Below are 11984 nucleotides of genomic sequence, written 5' to 3' on the forward strand. Positions count from 1 at the left end.
GCGGATGGGATCTTCTTGGCAGATTAAACAAACAAGCTCTAGCAACCCATCGTCTCCTGCTGCCTTTTTATTCGTTTGTCTGTCTTACTGCTATAATACCTTTATTATGGCGGAGGGTTATACACTTATTCCATGCTCATCGTCACCGCTTCAGTTTCGAGAAATTCTCTTTGTTTGTTGCCAGATGAATGATATTTTGAATCAGTTGCTAAACTACAAGAAAGAATGATCTCTTGAATACTCATCAGTTTACATGTAAATATATACATACGTACAGTTCCTTGGTATTCCATTTGTACTTTTGTAATTAAATTAAGATGTTAAATGTTATAACCTTAACAGCGGGAAGTTAAAACTCTCGAATTCTGTTCCAAATGCTTACAAATCAAAGAGATTTGTTTGGTCTCATGGTCAAGTGTTAGGGTTATAAGAGGTATCTCGCTTTCTAACAAAACGGTTTTACACTCCACAGGAACAAATATACCGCCAAAAACATTTAACATTCGACTTTGATTATAAGTGGTTCTGGCATGGCACATCCCAATTTGATTAAATGTTGTTCTGGTATTGCACATTCAATTGTCATTGAATCACATTCGATGACAATACTTACGCAGTACGTTTGGGATGAACCTCATGAAGCATAAGGGTAAATTGTGCATGGGTTTTGTGCAATAAAATCATTTTATTATATTATGATCTCTTTTAATTGTTTGCCACTTGATGGGGTTTCAAATGCATATCAACATCAACACCAAAAAAAACCACCCCAACCCAAAATGAAAAACCATGACCGACCGAGCAACCAAACCACATTAATGCGGAAAACAATAAACGTTAATGACCTTTAAGTTCATTGCATCTTCAGGGAAATCTCACTTGAAGTACTTCTAAGCGCTGTTGTGGCTGCGGCTCACTATGTTCCTCTTGCCATTGCATCAACATTCTCATTCATTACCTAGCACTGGCCAGCAGTCAACGAATAACTAGGCGGCTGGCTGTTCTTCTGTCTACGAAACATTTAGACCTTTGTTCATGGATGAATTTTCTTCTACTCAAAAGTAAAATGAACGTTATAGAAGATAAAAGGTCTGCCTGCAAAAACTGACTGCCTACCTACAGTATTTGTGGTGTGTTTTGTTGTTTGCTATAGCAGCCAACATCTGCATTTGTTGCAGCAACAACAACGTCTACAGAGGCGGCAGCGATGGTGGTTAAATGATGATGCAATTTAACTAATGGTCTGGGGAGTTGCCTACACATTAATTTGCCAATTTGTTTTTGAAATGCTATTACGTAGGGTTACCCAGAATTACATTAGGAGCAAATGTGCGCAATGTCCTTAAATATGGATCGCAAATTACCTAATGGGATAAGTGTCCCAAAAGACTTGATAATCAATTTGTATACAGAAGGAAGTTCAAGAGCCATCTCAAATATACAGTGAAAATGTGTGTCAGCTGATGTTAGTCATAGTAGGAATGACAATAGCTAGATTGTAGTTTTGGTTCGTATCGGATACGAGACTCAATTTAGAATGGAAAAGTGTGGAATTCTATAGGAATAAGTTTAAGTTACGCAGGGAATTGGAGCAGGACAGGCATGGTAAACAGGAAAGGGTAGTTTTAGTACGATTTTCAAAAAGAGATGTAGTTTTAGTACCCTCTCCCAAAGGGAAGGGTAGTTTTGTACCATTTCCCATTTTTAGTACAAAGGAAACGAACGGTTGTTTTAGTACACTTTTTCAAAGGAAACGGTAGTTAAGTACTCTTTCCCAAAGCAAAGGGTAGATATAGTACCATTTCTGAAAGGAAAGGATCGCTTTAGTACCCTTTCTCGAAGAAAGGGTAGTTTTAGCACCTTTTCCAAAGGAAAGGCTAGTTTTAAACCTTTTCTCAAAGGAAAAAATGCAAATTTTGGCCATGAACATTGCACTAAGGAACAGGGGCAAACTTCTCACATACCAATGAGTGCAGTTCGATTCAAGTTTAAGCTCAATGATAAGGGGTCTCCTTTTTTTAGCCGAGTCCAAACGTCGTGCCGCAGTGCAACACCTCTTTGGAGAAAAGTTTTACATGGCAAAGGAAAGTGTAGTTTTAGTACTCTTTCCCATAGGAAAGGATAGTTTTAATATCCTTTCCCAAAAGTAAGGGTAGTTTAAGAACTCTTTCCCAAAGGAAATGATAATTTTAGTACTCTTTCCCAAAGGAAATGATACTATTAGTACTCTTTCCCAAATGAAAGTACACACGTAGTACCCTTTTCCAAAGGTAAGGGTAGTTGTAGTACTCTTTCACAATTTTAGTACTCTTTCCCAAAGGAAAGGATAATTTTAGTAACCTTTCCCAAAGGAAAGGATAATTTTACTACCCTTTCCTAATGTTAAAGCAAATTTTAGTACCCATAACGGAAATTGTGGTTTTTGTTACCTTTTCCAAAGGAAAGCCAAGTTTTATTACCCTTTTTCCCAAGGAAAGGCTCTTTTTAGTTCCCTTTTTCCAAAGAAAGGCTAGGTTTAGTATCCCTATTCAAAGGAAAGGCTAGGTTTAGTATCCCTATTCAAGGAAAGGCTAGGTTTAGTACGCTTTTCTAAAGGAAAGGCTAATTTTAGTACCCTTTCCCAAAGGAAAAGGCTAGTTTAAGCATCATTTCCCAAAGGAAATGGTGGTTTTTGTTCCCTTTTCCAAAGCAAAGGCTAGTTTTAGTACCCTTTTCCAAAAGAAAGCCTAGTTTTAATACCTTTTTCCAAAGGAAAGGCTATTTTTAGTATCCTTGCTTTAATTTAATTGTCCCTAAATAAACTTTGCTAAAATAATTTCTTTCTTTTATTTTTGCAGATAGCGCTACCTATGTTGGCAATATATTGAAAATCAAATCCGTCAAAAAGGAAGATCGTGGTACTTACTATTGTGTCGCCGATAATGGAGTCAGTGTTGGAGATCGTCGTAACATTAATTTGGAAGTAGAGTTTGCACCAGTCATCACAGTGCCCCGCCCGCGTTTGGGTCAAGCCCTGCAATACGATATGGATTTGGAATGTCACATTGAGGCCTATCCCCCACCAGCAATTGTGTGGCTTAAAGATGATGTCCAATTGGCCAACAATCAACATTACAGTATTTCACACTTTGCCACCGCTGATGAATACACTGACTCCACTTTGCGTGTCATCACCATTGAGAAGCGTCAATATGGCGATTATGTCTGCAAAGCCGTCAATAAGTTGGGTCAAGCTGAGGCCAGAGTTAATTTGTTTGAAACCGTTATACCCGTATGTCCACCCGCTTGTGGTCAAGCTTATTATGGTGATGCTGAACGTGTGGCAGCCACATCATTGGCCAGTGTAGGCATATTGCTGGCGTTTTTGTTTACCAGATAAACAGTTGGTGAACCACAATACTAACCAGTGATTTAAAAACGAGTGTGTAACGCGCGATATAGTTATATATATATATATGTACCGACAGACCAACATACATACATTAATATGTATTTACCAACATGTATCTAAAGTGATTTAGAAACAACAGAAAATTAGGAGTTTTGTAAAATGTATAACAAACGAACGACCGAAATTGTCATTTACCCTTATATGGTGAAGAACGAAGTAACAAGCATTCCAAAAGACATACAAACAACCCTACCTAAGTTGTTTAGTAGAGAGGTTTTAAATTATTATTATACGTCCATATCTCTTCTCTTTAAGTTAAATATCACAGTTTTAAATTATAATAAGTAATAGTATATACATAAAATGGAAAAAGCATTGAAATTGATTAATTAACCCTTAACCCGTCCGTCTAAGTAATATAATTGGAAAAATAATAATGCAATGTTGGGAAAAGAAGAGGCTCAAATGATTTTGCCAAATTGAAACTTGATTTCCACCATTCTTTTTTTTTTTTTTTGAATACATAAGGGTACAACAACTTAAGTCATTTTGACTAGTCCCGCATTGTCGAAATTGCTTTTATATCTATTAAAGTTTTATAAACATTCAAATATTGGCCAAAAATATAGCTGATAAATGTAGATTGGTGTACACTACCTTAGATATTAGACCACGCTTTGAGGGTTGCCCCACCGGCAGAATTATTTTAAAATTTTCCAAGATTTTTCAATTCTCAAAAATGCTTTTTCATCCATCACCTACACAACATCACAAATTATCGCTGTTAATTACCAACAATTTTTTTTTTATATTTTCGAAAATATTTTATATTTATTAAATAAATCTATAAAATATTTTCAAAATTTTCAATAAAAACATACCCCTTAAAATAAAACTAAAATTTTTTTTTGACAGCAATGTAAATTAGAATTTCCAAACACAAAATAAGAAGAAACCATCTTTATTCATTGAACAATGTCAATTTATTTTAAAATAAATGTGAAAAAAGATATAGCATTTAAGTACGATTAATTTTTTATAGTATCTGATAAAAGACATACATACACCAAGTATAAATTAAAAGCATACATACATATACATATGTATGTGCGAATCATGTTCTTCTTAAGGGTAGTAATATAATTATATAATTTTTCAAAAAATTGCAACTAATTGTATATGTGTAGTTTTTTGTAATAAACGTTTATACTATAAATAATAATAATAATAATAATATGTCATAAGTTTTTAAACCGACAAAAAATTATATATCTTTCGATAGAAACCCATAGAAAAGTAAAATTTTTTATTGAAACCCTGGGTGTAAATAATAACCAAGAAAGTTTTAATTATTAAATACATAAAACCATAAATTTGTATGCGCCTCAAATTTATACGAAAAATTTCATTAATAAAAAAAACAAAAAAATAATGCAAAAAAATGTGACAATTTCAATTACTGAAAGCGTAAAATATCTAGGACAACAAATTCAATTTTCAATTAGCCTTTTTTGAAAGGGTGAAAAAGGCAAATCTTGACCTATATACCTACAGTGGAGCTACATATTGTCTATCTCTAAGCGGGATTGCTGGGATATTGTCAATCTTCAATCGGCATCGTTCCCAGTTCGTGGATAGGTGGCGTATTATCCAAGATATATTCATTTACAGGTAGTAGCAGTTGCCCAACAACAAAATATTGAGTGCACTATCTGTCAAAATCAGTGATTAGTGCAACTCTGATTTCTGATGTTACTAGTTCGTGCCATTTTTCGTTGTTTGAGTGTGGTATGGTTCTTAACTATAATACACACACACACAACTAAAACCGTTGAAAGATAGTGCACTTCGCGAGAAATTGTACTCAGCTGTTTAAGGCACACTACCTGGTAACTATGTTATTGTATTCTAATATCACCTTACCCATTTTTGATACATCGGGACTGTGACAGTGCTCAGAGACAGTTTGAAGACCACGGTCAGATACCCGACTCTCGGTACATCCATATTCAGCATAAGTGTAGAGATGCGTCGGACCCTTACTTGCCTATGACAGAACATCTGTCCCATTAGCCGAACTTAGAATAGAGTTCCCAGCGCCTCGATCTTCTGCGCCCCTTTTAAAATCTCTGACCCCAAGTTCCGAGATGTCTTTTACCACTTGATCTTTCCATAGGATTTTGGTCGTCCCGGTTTGCGTGTACCACCGTGATCGCCTTCAAAGGACTTCTTCGCTGGAGCTTCTTCATTTATTCTGCCAACATGACGTAGCCAACGCAGCCGTTGTATTTTGATAAGTTTAACTCATGACATAATTAACAGGTAGTGTACCGTAAAAAGCTGAGCACAATTTTTTTCACGAAGTTCACTATCTGTCATCGAGTTTTAGTTATACTTTGCTGTTGGGCAACTGCCACTACCTGTAAATGAATATATCTTGGTTTAACTATGCCAACGTCCTCCTACAGAACTGTTCGTTATTCATACGAAACCGGCACTCCCCATCTATGCAAACTGGTCCATACATGCTTGGGTATTTACCCAATAAATGGGTAATTACTCATAAATACCTTTTTTTTACCCTCCACCATAGGATGCAAAATGCAAATTTGCCCATGAACATTCCATTAAGGAACTGGGGCAAACTTCTCACATATCAATGAGTGCAGTCCGATTGAAGTTTAAGCTCAATGATAAGGGACCTCCTTTTTATAGCCAAGTCCGGACGGCGTGCCGCAGTGCGACACCTCTTTTGAGGAGAAGTTTTTACATGGCATAGTACCTCACGAATGTGGCCAGCATTAGGAGGGGATAAACACCGTTAAAAATTTTATGATGGTCTCACCAGGATTTGAACCCAAGCGTTCAGCGTCATAGGCGGACATGCTAACATCTGCGCTACGATGGCCACCATAGGACGAGAGTATACTAATTTCGTCATTCTGTTTGTAACACCTCGAAATATGAGTCTGAGACCCCATAAAGTTCATATATTCTTGATCGTCATGTCATTTTATGTCAATCTAGCCATGTCCGCCTGTCTGTCGAAAGCACGCTTACGTTCGAAGGAGTAAAGCTCGGAGCTTGAAATTTTGCACAAATACTTTTTATTAGTGTTGGTCGGTTGGGATTGTAAATGGGCCAAATCGATCCATGTTTTGATATAGCTGCCATATAAACCGATTTTGGTTCTTGACTTCTTGAGCCTGTAGAGGGCACAATTCTCGTCCGATTTGACTGAAATTTTGCACGTGTTGTTCTGTTCAGTTCACTTCCAACAACTGTGTTAAGTATGATTCAAATCGGTTCATAATCTGGTATAGCTGTCATATAAACCAATCTTGGATCTTGACTTCTAGAGCCACTAGAGGACACAATTCTTATCCGATTTGTTTGAAAGTTTGTATAAGGTGTTTTGGTATCACTTGCAATGTCTGTGCAAAGTATGGTACAATTCGGTACATAAACTGATACAGCTGCCATATAAACCGATCTGGGATCTTGACTTCTTGAGCCTCTAGAGGGATTTGGCAGAAATTTTGTACAACGGCTTCTCTTATGACCTTCAACATAGATGTTCAATATGGTCTGAATCGATCAATAGCTTAATAAAGCTCCCATATAAACCGGTCTCCCGACTTTGCTTCTTGATCCCGATTTTGCTTCTTGAGGCGAAATTATTTTCTGAATGAACTGAAATATTACACAATGACTTATAAAATGTTCAGCATTCTTTTATTGTCCGAATCGGACTATAACTTAATATAGCTCCAATAGCATAACAGTTCTTATTCAATATTCTTTGTTTGCCTAGAAAGAGACACATGCGATCCATGGTGGAGGGTTTATAAGATTCGGCCCGGCCGAACTTAGCACGCTCTTACTTGTTTTTAATTGAATCCGGATTTTTTTTTTCATTACGATCGTGATTGAAATTTGGGCAATTTTCAATTAAAACATTAATTGATTCAATCATTTTTTTAATTGAATCCCAATTTTTTTCCTATCACTATCGTAATTGAAATTTTTAAAATATTCAACTAAAAATCAATTGATTCAATCAATTTATTAATTGAAAATTTTATTTAAAAATTGAGCTTGAAAATGTTATCTTTTTCAAAGAATCAACCACTAACTTTTTTCTTTTTGTCATTCGTTCGCCAAATTGTTTACATTTACAGGTAGTGGCTGTTGCCCAACAACAAAATATTGGCTGCACTATCTATCAAAATCAGTGATTGGCGCAACTCTGATTTTCAGTATGTTACTAGTTCGCGTTGTTAGTGTATGTTATAGTTCTTAACTATAATACACACACACAACCAAATCTCGTTTACATATAGTGCACTTTGAGAGAAAAAATTGTGTTTACAGTGTTTACGCTCCCAAGACTTTCATATAGTCAGCTGATTCAATACTTCCGATAGGGTCTCAGTATGGTAAATTTAACTGTGGCAACACCACAGCGGAACAACATTCATTATTTTTTTTCATTCAATCAAAAGTCTATGAATAGAGTTGTACTAGTCAAACGCAAAGTTTTTTTTGTCTAATTTTAACTGAGAAGATAAAGTGATGGCTGCAATCGAAAGATTTGATATTGAAAAAGTCACAAAAGTATTTCAAGAGTGTTTGCAGGACGAAGATGACGTTATAATGGATGATTATTTAAATGCATACGAGGAAATAAACAAGTAGTGTGTCGAGTTCAACATGCCATCAAGGACTTTGACATTCATCGCTTTTGTTGTAATGCTTTGTTGTGCTTTGTTTACAGATTTTTCTTACTACTTGGAAGCGTTTTTGGCTTTGTGAGCAGTGATGTTCGCACAAAAATTGATATTTTAACAGCGTTCCGGAGAGAAGCGGAAAATTCCGATAAATTTGTAACGTTCAAAACAATGATGTTGTATGAAATGGAGGCAGGACTATTGAAGGATAGCAAATATGTGTCGGGTTGTCGAACACTATTAAGGCTTCACCGAGGTCTAGGTAAGTTAAATAGTGCAAAGAGGTTAACTAGCGTAGTAAGAAAGTACCTGTTTATATGAAGTTTGCTTGCTTTGCTATGCCTTTCTTGCCATATCTTATCATACATCCAAACACAACATGAAGAACATTTGATACTTTTAAAGGTTAAAAACATCGAAATGGGTACGAAGTTCTAAACTGTTTACTAATAATGGAGCACTCTTTCATTCTCATTTGGTAAAAATTAAATTACCTATGTTTTCACCTCATCTATCCAGTTTCCACATCTCTGTAAAGGTCGAAATTCTAGGAACTACTTTTTTCTTGTTATTGCAGAATTTATTTATGAATTTTTAACCAAACTGGAGGAAGTGGATAAAAACGAAAAAGTGCAGCAAACATGTAAAGCCGCATATGAAAACACATTGGCCAAACATCATACCTGGGTGATAAGAAAAGGAGCTCTGGTGGCCATGTACACATTACCCACCAAAGAGGAGCTTTTAAAACGGGTCTGTGCTGACGTACCTCTTTCTAAGGAATTACTTCCGGAAATGCTAAGAAATACCAAAATAGTTTACGATCGCACAAATGCCCTGTACAATCTACACGATCTTCATTCGTTACCTTAAAATATGCCAAATATTGTAGATAGTAAGCACAATATTGAGCAGTTACTTCCTTTTTTAAATGCCTATAAGAGATTCTTTTGCCTAGTATCTATTTTGTATTTTTTTAAGATTTTCAGTATTCATATCTATGGCAATGAAAGTGTGTTGTGCAGCTTTTTGTTTTATTTATTTTGCAATTGTTGTTATTTAAACATTCCCATTTAGTTATACATTTACACACACGTACGTTTCCCGTATTTTTATGTTAAAATCAACCATTTTGCCTTATAAAGAGCGAACTTTGAAATTAATTTTTTTATTTACAAATAAAGATTCTACCGGCGAAACATTTAACTTTTATGTATGCTATTAGGTTTCTCCTTTATTTAGTATTTTCATAGCACCTGGATATAAATACAATTTAACAGCATACAAATTCAATATATATAAACAGTGGTTAAGAACAGATACTGAAAGCTCATTGTTCTTGCTTAAAAACAACTTGTGATTTAAATATTTTTGATTAATATTTGCTGGTGAGATTTGTCTAAATCATATGGATATATCTAATGGTTGAATTTCGGAACAGAGTAACTTCGACCAACAAGACTACAATGCTCGATATGATAATGCGGCTTTAAATAATCATCGACTTACGCCTGACGAGAGATTGAATTAAAAAATATAAAGAAAGCTGCGCGAATATTTATCGCCGCATAGCCAACAAGAACAGCAGAAAAATATTTGTTTTCAATAAATTTTTTTTTCGTGGAATATAGAAGAAAAAAAACAATTAAAAGCGTACTAAGTTCGGCCGGGACGAATCATATACCCTCCACCATTGATCACATTTGTCGAGTTCTTTTCCCGGTATCTCTTTTAAGACACACTAAGGATAAAAGAAAGAATTTTTATTCTATTGGAGCTATATCAAGTTATGGTACGTCCATAGTAGAAGTCAATGTGTAAAATTTCAGCCAATTCGAATAAGAATTGTAAGGGTTCAAGAAGTAAAATAAGGAGATTGGTTTATGTGGTAGCAATATCAGGCTATAGACCGATTCAGACCATATTCGGCACGTATGTTGGACGTTGAACAAAAGTTCAGCCAAATCGGATAGGAATTGCGCCCTCTAGAGGCTCAAGAAGTCAAGGCCACAGATCAGTTTATATGATAGCTATATCAGGTTATGAGCCGATTTCGACCATACTGAGCACAGTTGTTGAAAATCATAATAAAACGCATCATGTAAAATGTTAGCCAAATCGAATAGGAATTGCTCCTTCTAGAGGCTCAAGAAGTCAAGATCCGAGATCGGTTTATATGGCAGCTATATCAAAACATGGACCGATATGGCCCATTTACATAATAAATGATCTTGCCATAAATCCTAATTATATAATTGTTCATCAATAACACAAATTCGTTTATAGTTCCGATTTCAGCGAATGAACGAATTTCTTAATTAAACCATGTTTAATTTTTTGTGTAAGAACATATCCAATTTAATACAGAAACTGAAATTTGGCTTTTGACAAATAAAGTTGGGTTGCAATCCATAATTGACCCATAAATATTGGTGTTTTAATGGATCTATAGCCGAAACTATATATCAAAATTGCCCCATTTCCTGAATGGAATGTTCTTGGGCAAATTTTTAAAGAACAAAATTGCGGATATTTAAAAATGGATGCACAATACCACAGAATTAAATTTTTAAGAAAATTTCGCCGATATTTAATTTTCATCATCAAAATTTGATTTTTTGTAGAACAATATTGAAAAATGTCATTGAAATCTTCTTTTCTTAGATTAAAGGCTTGGTTAGGCTCTTGTAAACATACCGTAAATGTAGGAAAACTTGTCAGCTGTGTTGTTTTGTCACTCATGGTTGAATTTAGATGGTTGGCTCACTTCCCCAGCTGATGGAATTGTCCAACTCCAGAGTTGTTTCCAAATCCCACTAGAAAGTCAAATGACTCGTTTGGAATTTAAAATTTGTTCACATTTTGTTCCTTTTTTTCACATTTTAATCGTTTTAATTTATAATTTACGCGTTTTTAATTATAAATCTTTTGATCTTGTGGCTGCTACACATGATAATGCAATTCAACCATGGAATAATAATTCCTTTTTGGATGTAATCAATTCCAGTGAATGACTGATACTGCATCACATTTCCGTTATTTTGACATTTGTTTTAATATACAAAAACAGTGTTGTATCTGATTTAGTGAACTCACCACCTCTGTCATTGGCCGCATAAAGCCAATGCTGCGCTAAAACCAAAACGAAAAAAAAAACAATAACAAAATAAACCGGTAAGTGGCTGGGCACAGAAATGTGGTATTCATCAAAAACTGGTATTTTATTTTTGCATATAATTGTCATCGCTTCTTCTTGTATTTTATTCTAGAAAGAGACCGACAATTTATGTAAACAACTCAGACAATACATCCCACCTATACGCAGTACAAAATGAGTAAATACACAGCAAAGTATCTGGAAGAAAAACTCACCAAAGAATTGGATGCCCAATATGTGCAGGCTATAGATGAGTCTGATGGTTGTGGTGGCAAATTTAGTGTGACAATTGTCTCGGAAAAGTTTCGTGGATTAAAAATGCTACAAAAACATCGTTTGGTAAATTCGGCACTGGTTGAGGAGCTTAAGGAGATCCATGCCTTCTCTCAGAAATCATATACGCCCGAGGAGTGGGAGAAAATACAACAAGAGAAACAATAATAATAATAATAAAACAACACCATTGGACCGTGGAACAGAGAGCGAGCAGCTATCTGTCAACATAAGCGGTTCACAATTGTCAGTGGGACGGACGGACGTACGAGCTAAGGTAGTTTGATTTTGTTTTGGCTGCTGTTGAACCAGTTGTTTACGAACAGACGTAACGAACAGTTGTTAAAAGTAAAATATATCTGATAAAAAAAACACTGAAACTAATAAAGAGACTGCATCGAAGAAACAGACAACAGCAGTAGCACAGTCTTTT

The 11984-nt window shown here is 35.3% G+C and overlaps 3 protein-coding genes across 4 annotated transcripts in view; all 3 read left to right on the forward strand.

Moving 5' to 3' along the window:
• The window catches only part of LOC106087955 (lachesin), a 52814-nt gene extending 48908 nt beyond the window's left edge, over positions 1-3906 (forward strand). Inside the window, exon 2 of the mRNA XM_013253184.2 lies at positions 2838-3906. Within this exon, the coding sequence (XP_013108638.1) occupies positions 2838-3379 (542 nt within the window). The 3' untranslated portion in view covers positions 3380-3906. The remainder of the gene's footprint in view (positions 1-2837) is intronic.
• A 3954-nt stretch (positions 3907-7860) lies between these two features.
• LOC106087956 (ceramide-1-phosphate transfer protein) lies at positions 7861-9327 on the forward strand. The gene is made up of 3 exons (XM_013253185.2): positions 7861-8085; positions 8169-8383; positions 8699-9327. The coding sequence occupies exons 1-3, from the start codon at positions 7967-7969 to the stop codon at positions 8992-8994; spliced, it is 630 nt and encodes a 209-aa protein (XP_013108639.2). The 5' UTR covers positions 7861-7966; the 3' UTR covers positions 8995-9327.
• A 1858-nt stretch (positions 9328-11185) lies between these two features.
• LOC106087958 (bolA-like protein 2) lies at positions 11186-11969 on the forward strand. Of its 2 annotated transcripts, none has more exons than XM_013253187.2 (2): positions 11186-11295; positions 11391-11969. In XM_013253187.2, exon 2 carries the CDS (start codon positions 11453-11455, stop codon positions 11717-11719), a length of 267 nt encoding a protein of 88 aa, XP_013108641.1. In that variant the 5' UTR covers positions 11186-11295; positions 11391-11452; the 3' UTR covers positions 11720-11969. The 2 variants fall into 2 exon arrangements, with proteins under 2 accessions (XP_013108641.1, XP_013108642.1); XM_013253188.2 differs by having other exon boundaries at positions 11193-11295; positions 11395-11969.
• Positions 11970-11984: the final 15 nt, after the last annotated feature.

This window comes from Stomoxys calcitrans, chromosome 5, assembly GCF_963082655.1.
Source record: "Stomoxys calcitrans chromosome 5, idStoCalc2.1, whole genome shotgun sequence".
In the NCBI taxonomy this organism is placed as follows: domain Eukaryota; kingdom Metazoa; phylum Arthropoda; class Insecta; order Diptera; family Muscidae; genus Stomoxys; species Stomoxys calcitrans.

Bases quoted from the DNA above. Each gene is read 5' to 3' on its own strand.
- LOC106087958 (XM_013253187.2), top strand. From the start codon at position 11,453: ATGAGTAAATACACAGCAAAGTATCTGGAAGAAAAACTCACCAAAGAA.
- LOC106087956 (XM_013253185.2), top strand. From the start codon at position 7,967: ATGGCTGCAATCGAAAGATTTGATATTGAAAAAGTCACAAAAGTATTT. The intron at 8,086-8,168 runs GTAGTGTGTCGA...CTTTGTTTACAG, and splicing joins GCATACGAGGAAATAAACAA to ATTTTTCTTACTACTTGGAA. The intron at 8,384-8,698 runs GTAAGTTAAATA...TTGTTATTGCAG, and splicing joins AAGGCTTCACCGAGGTCTAG to AATTTATTTATGAATTTTTA.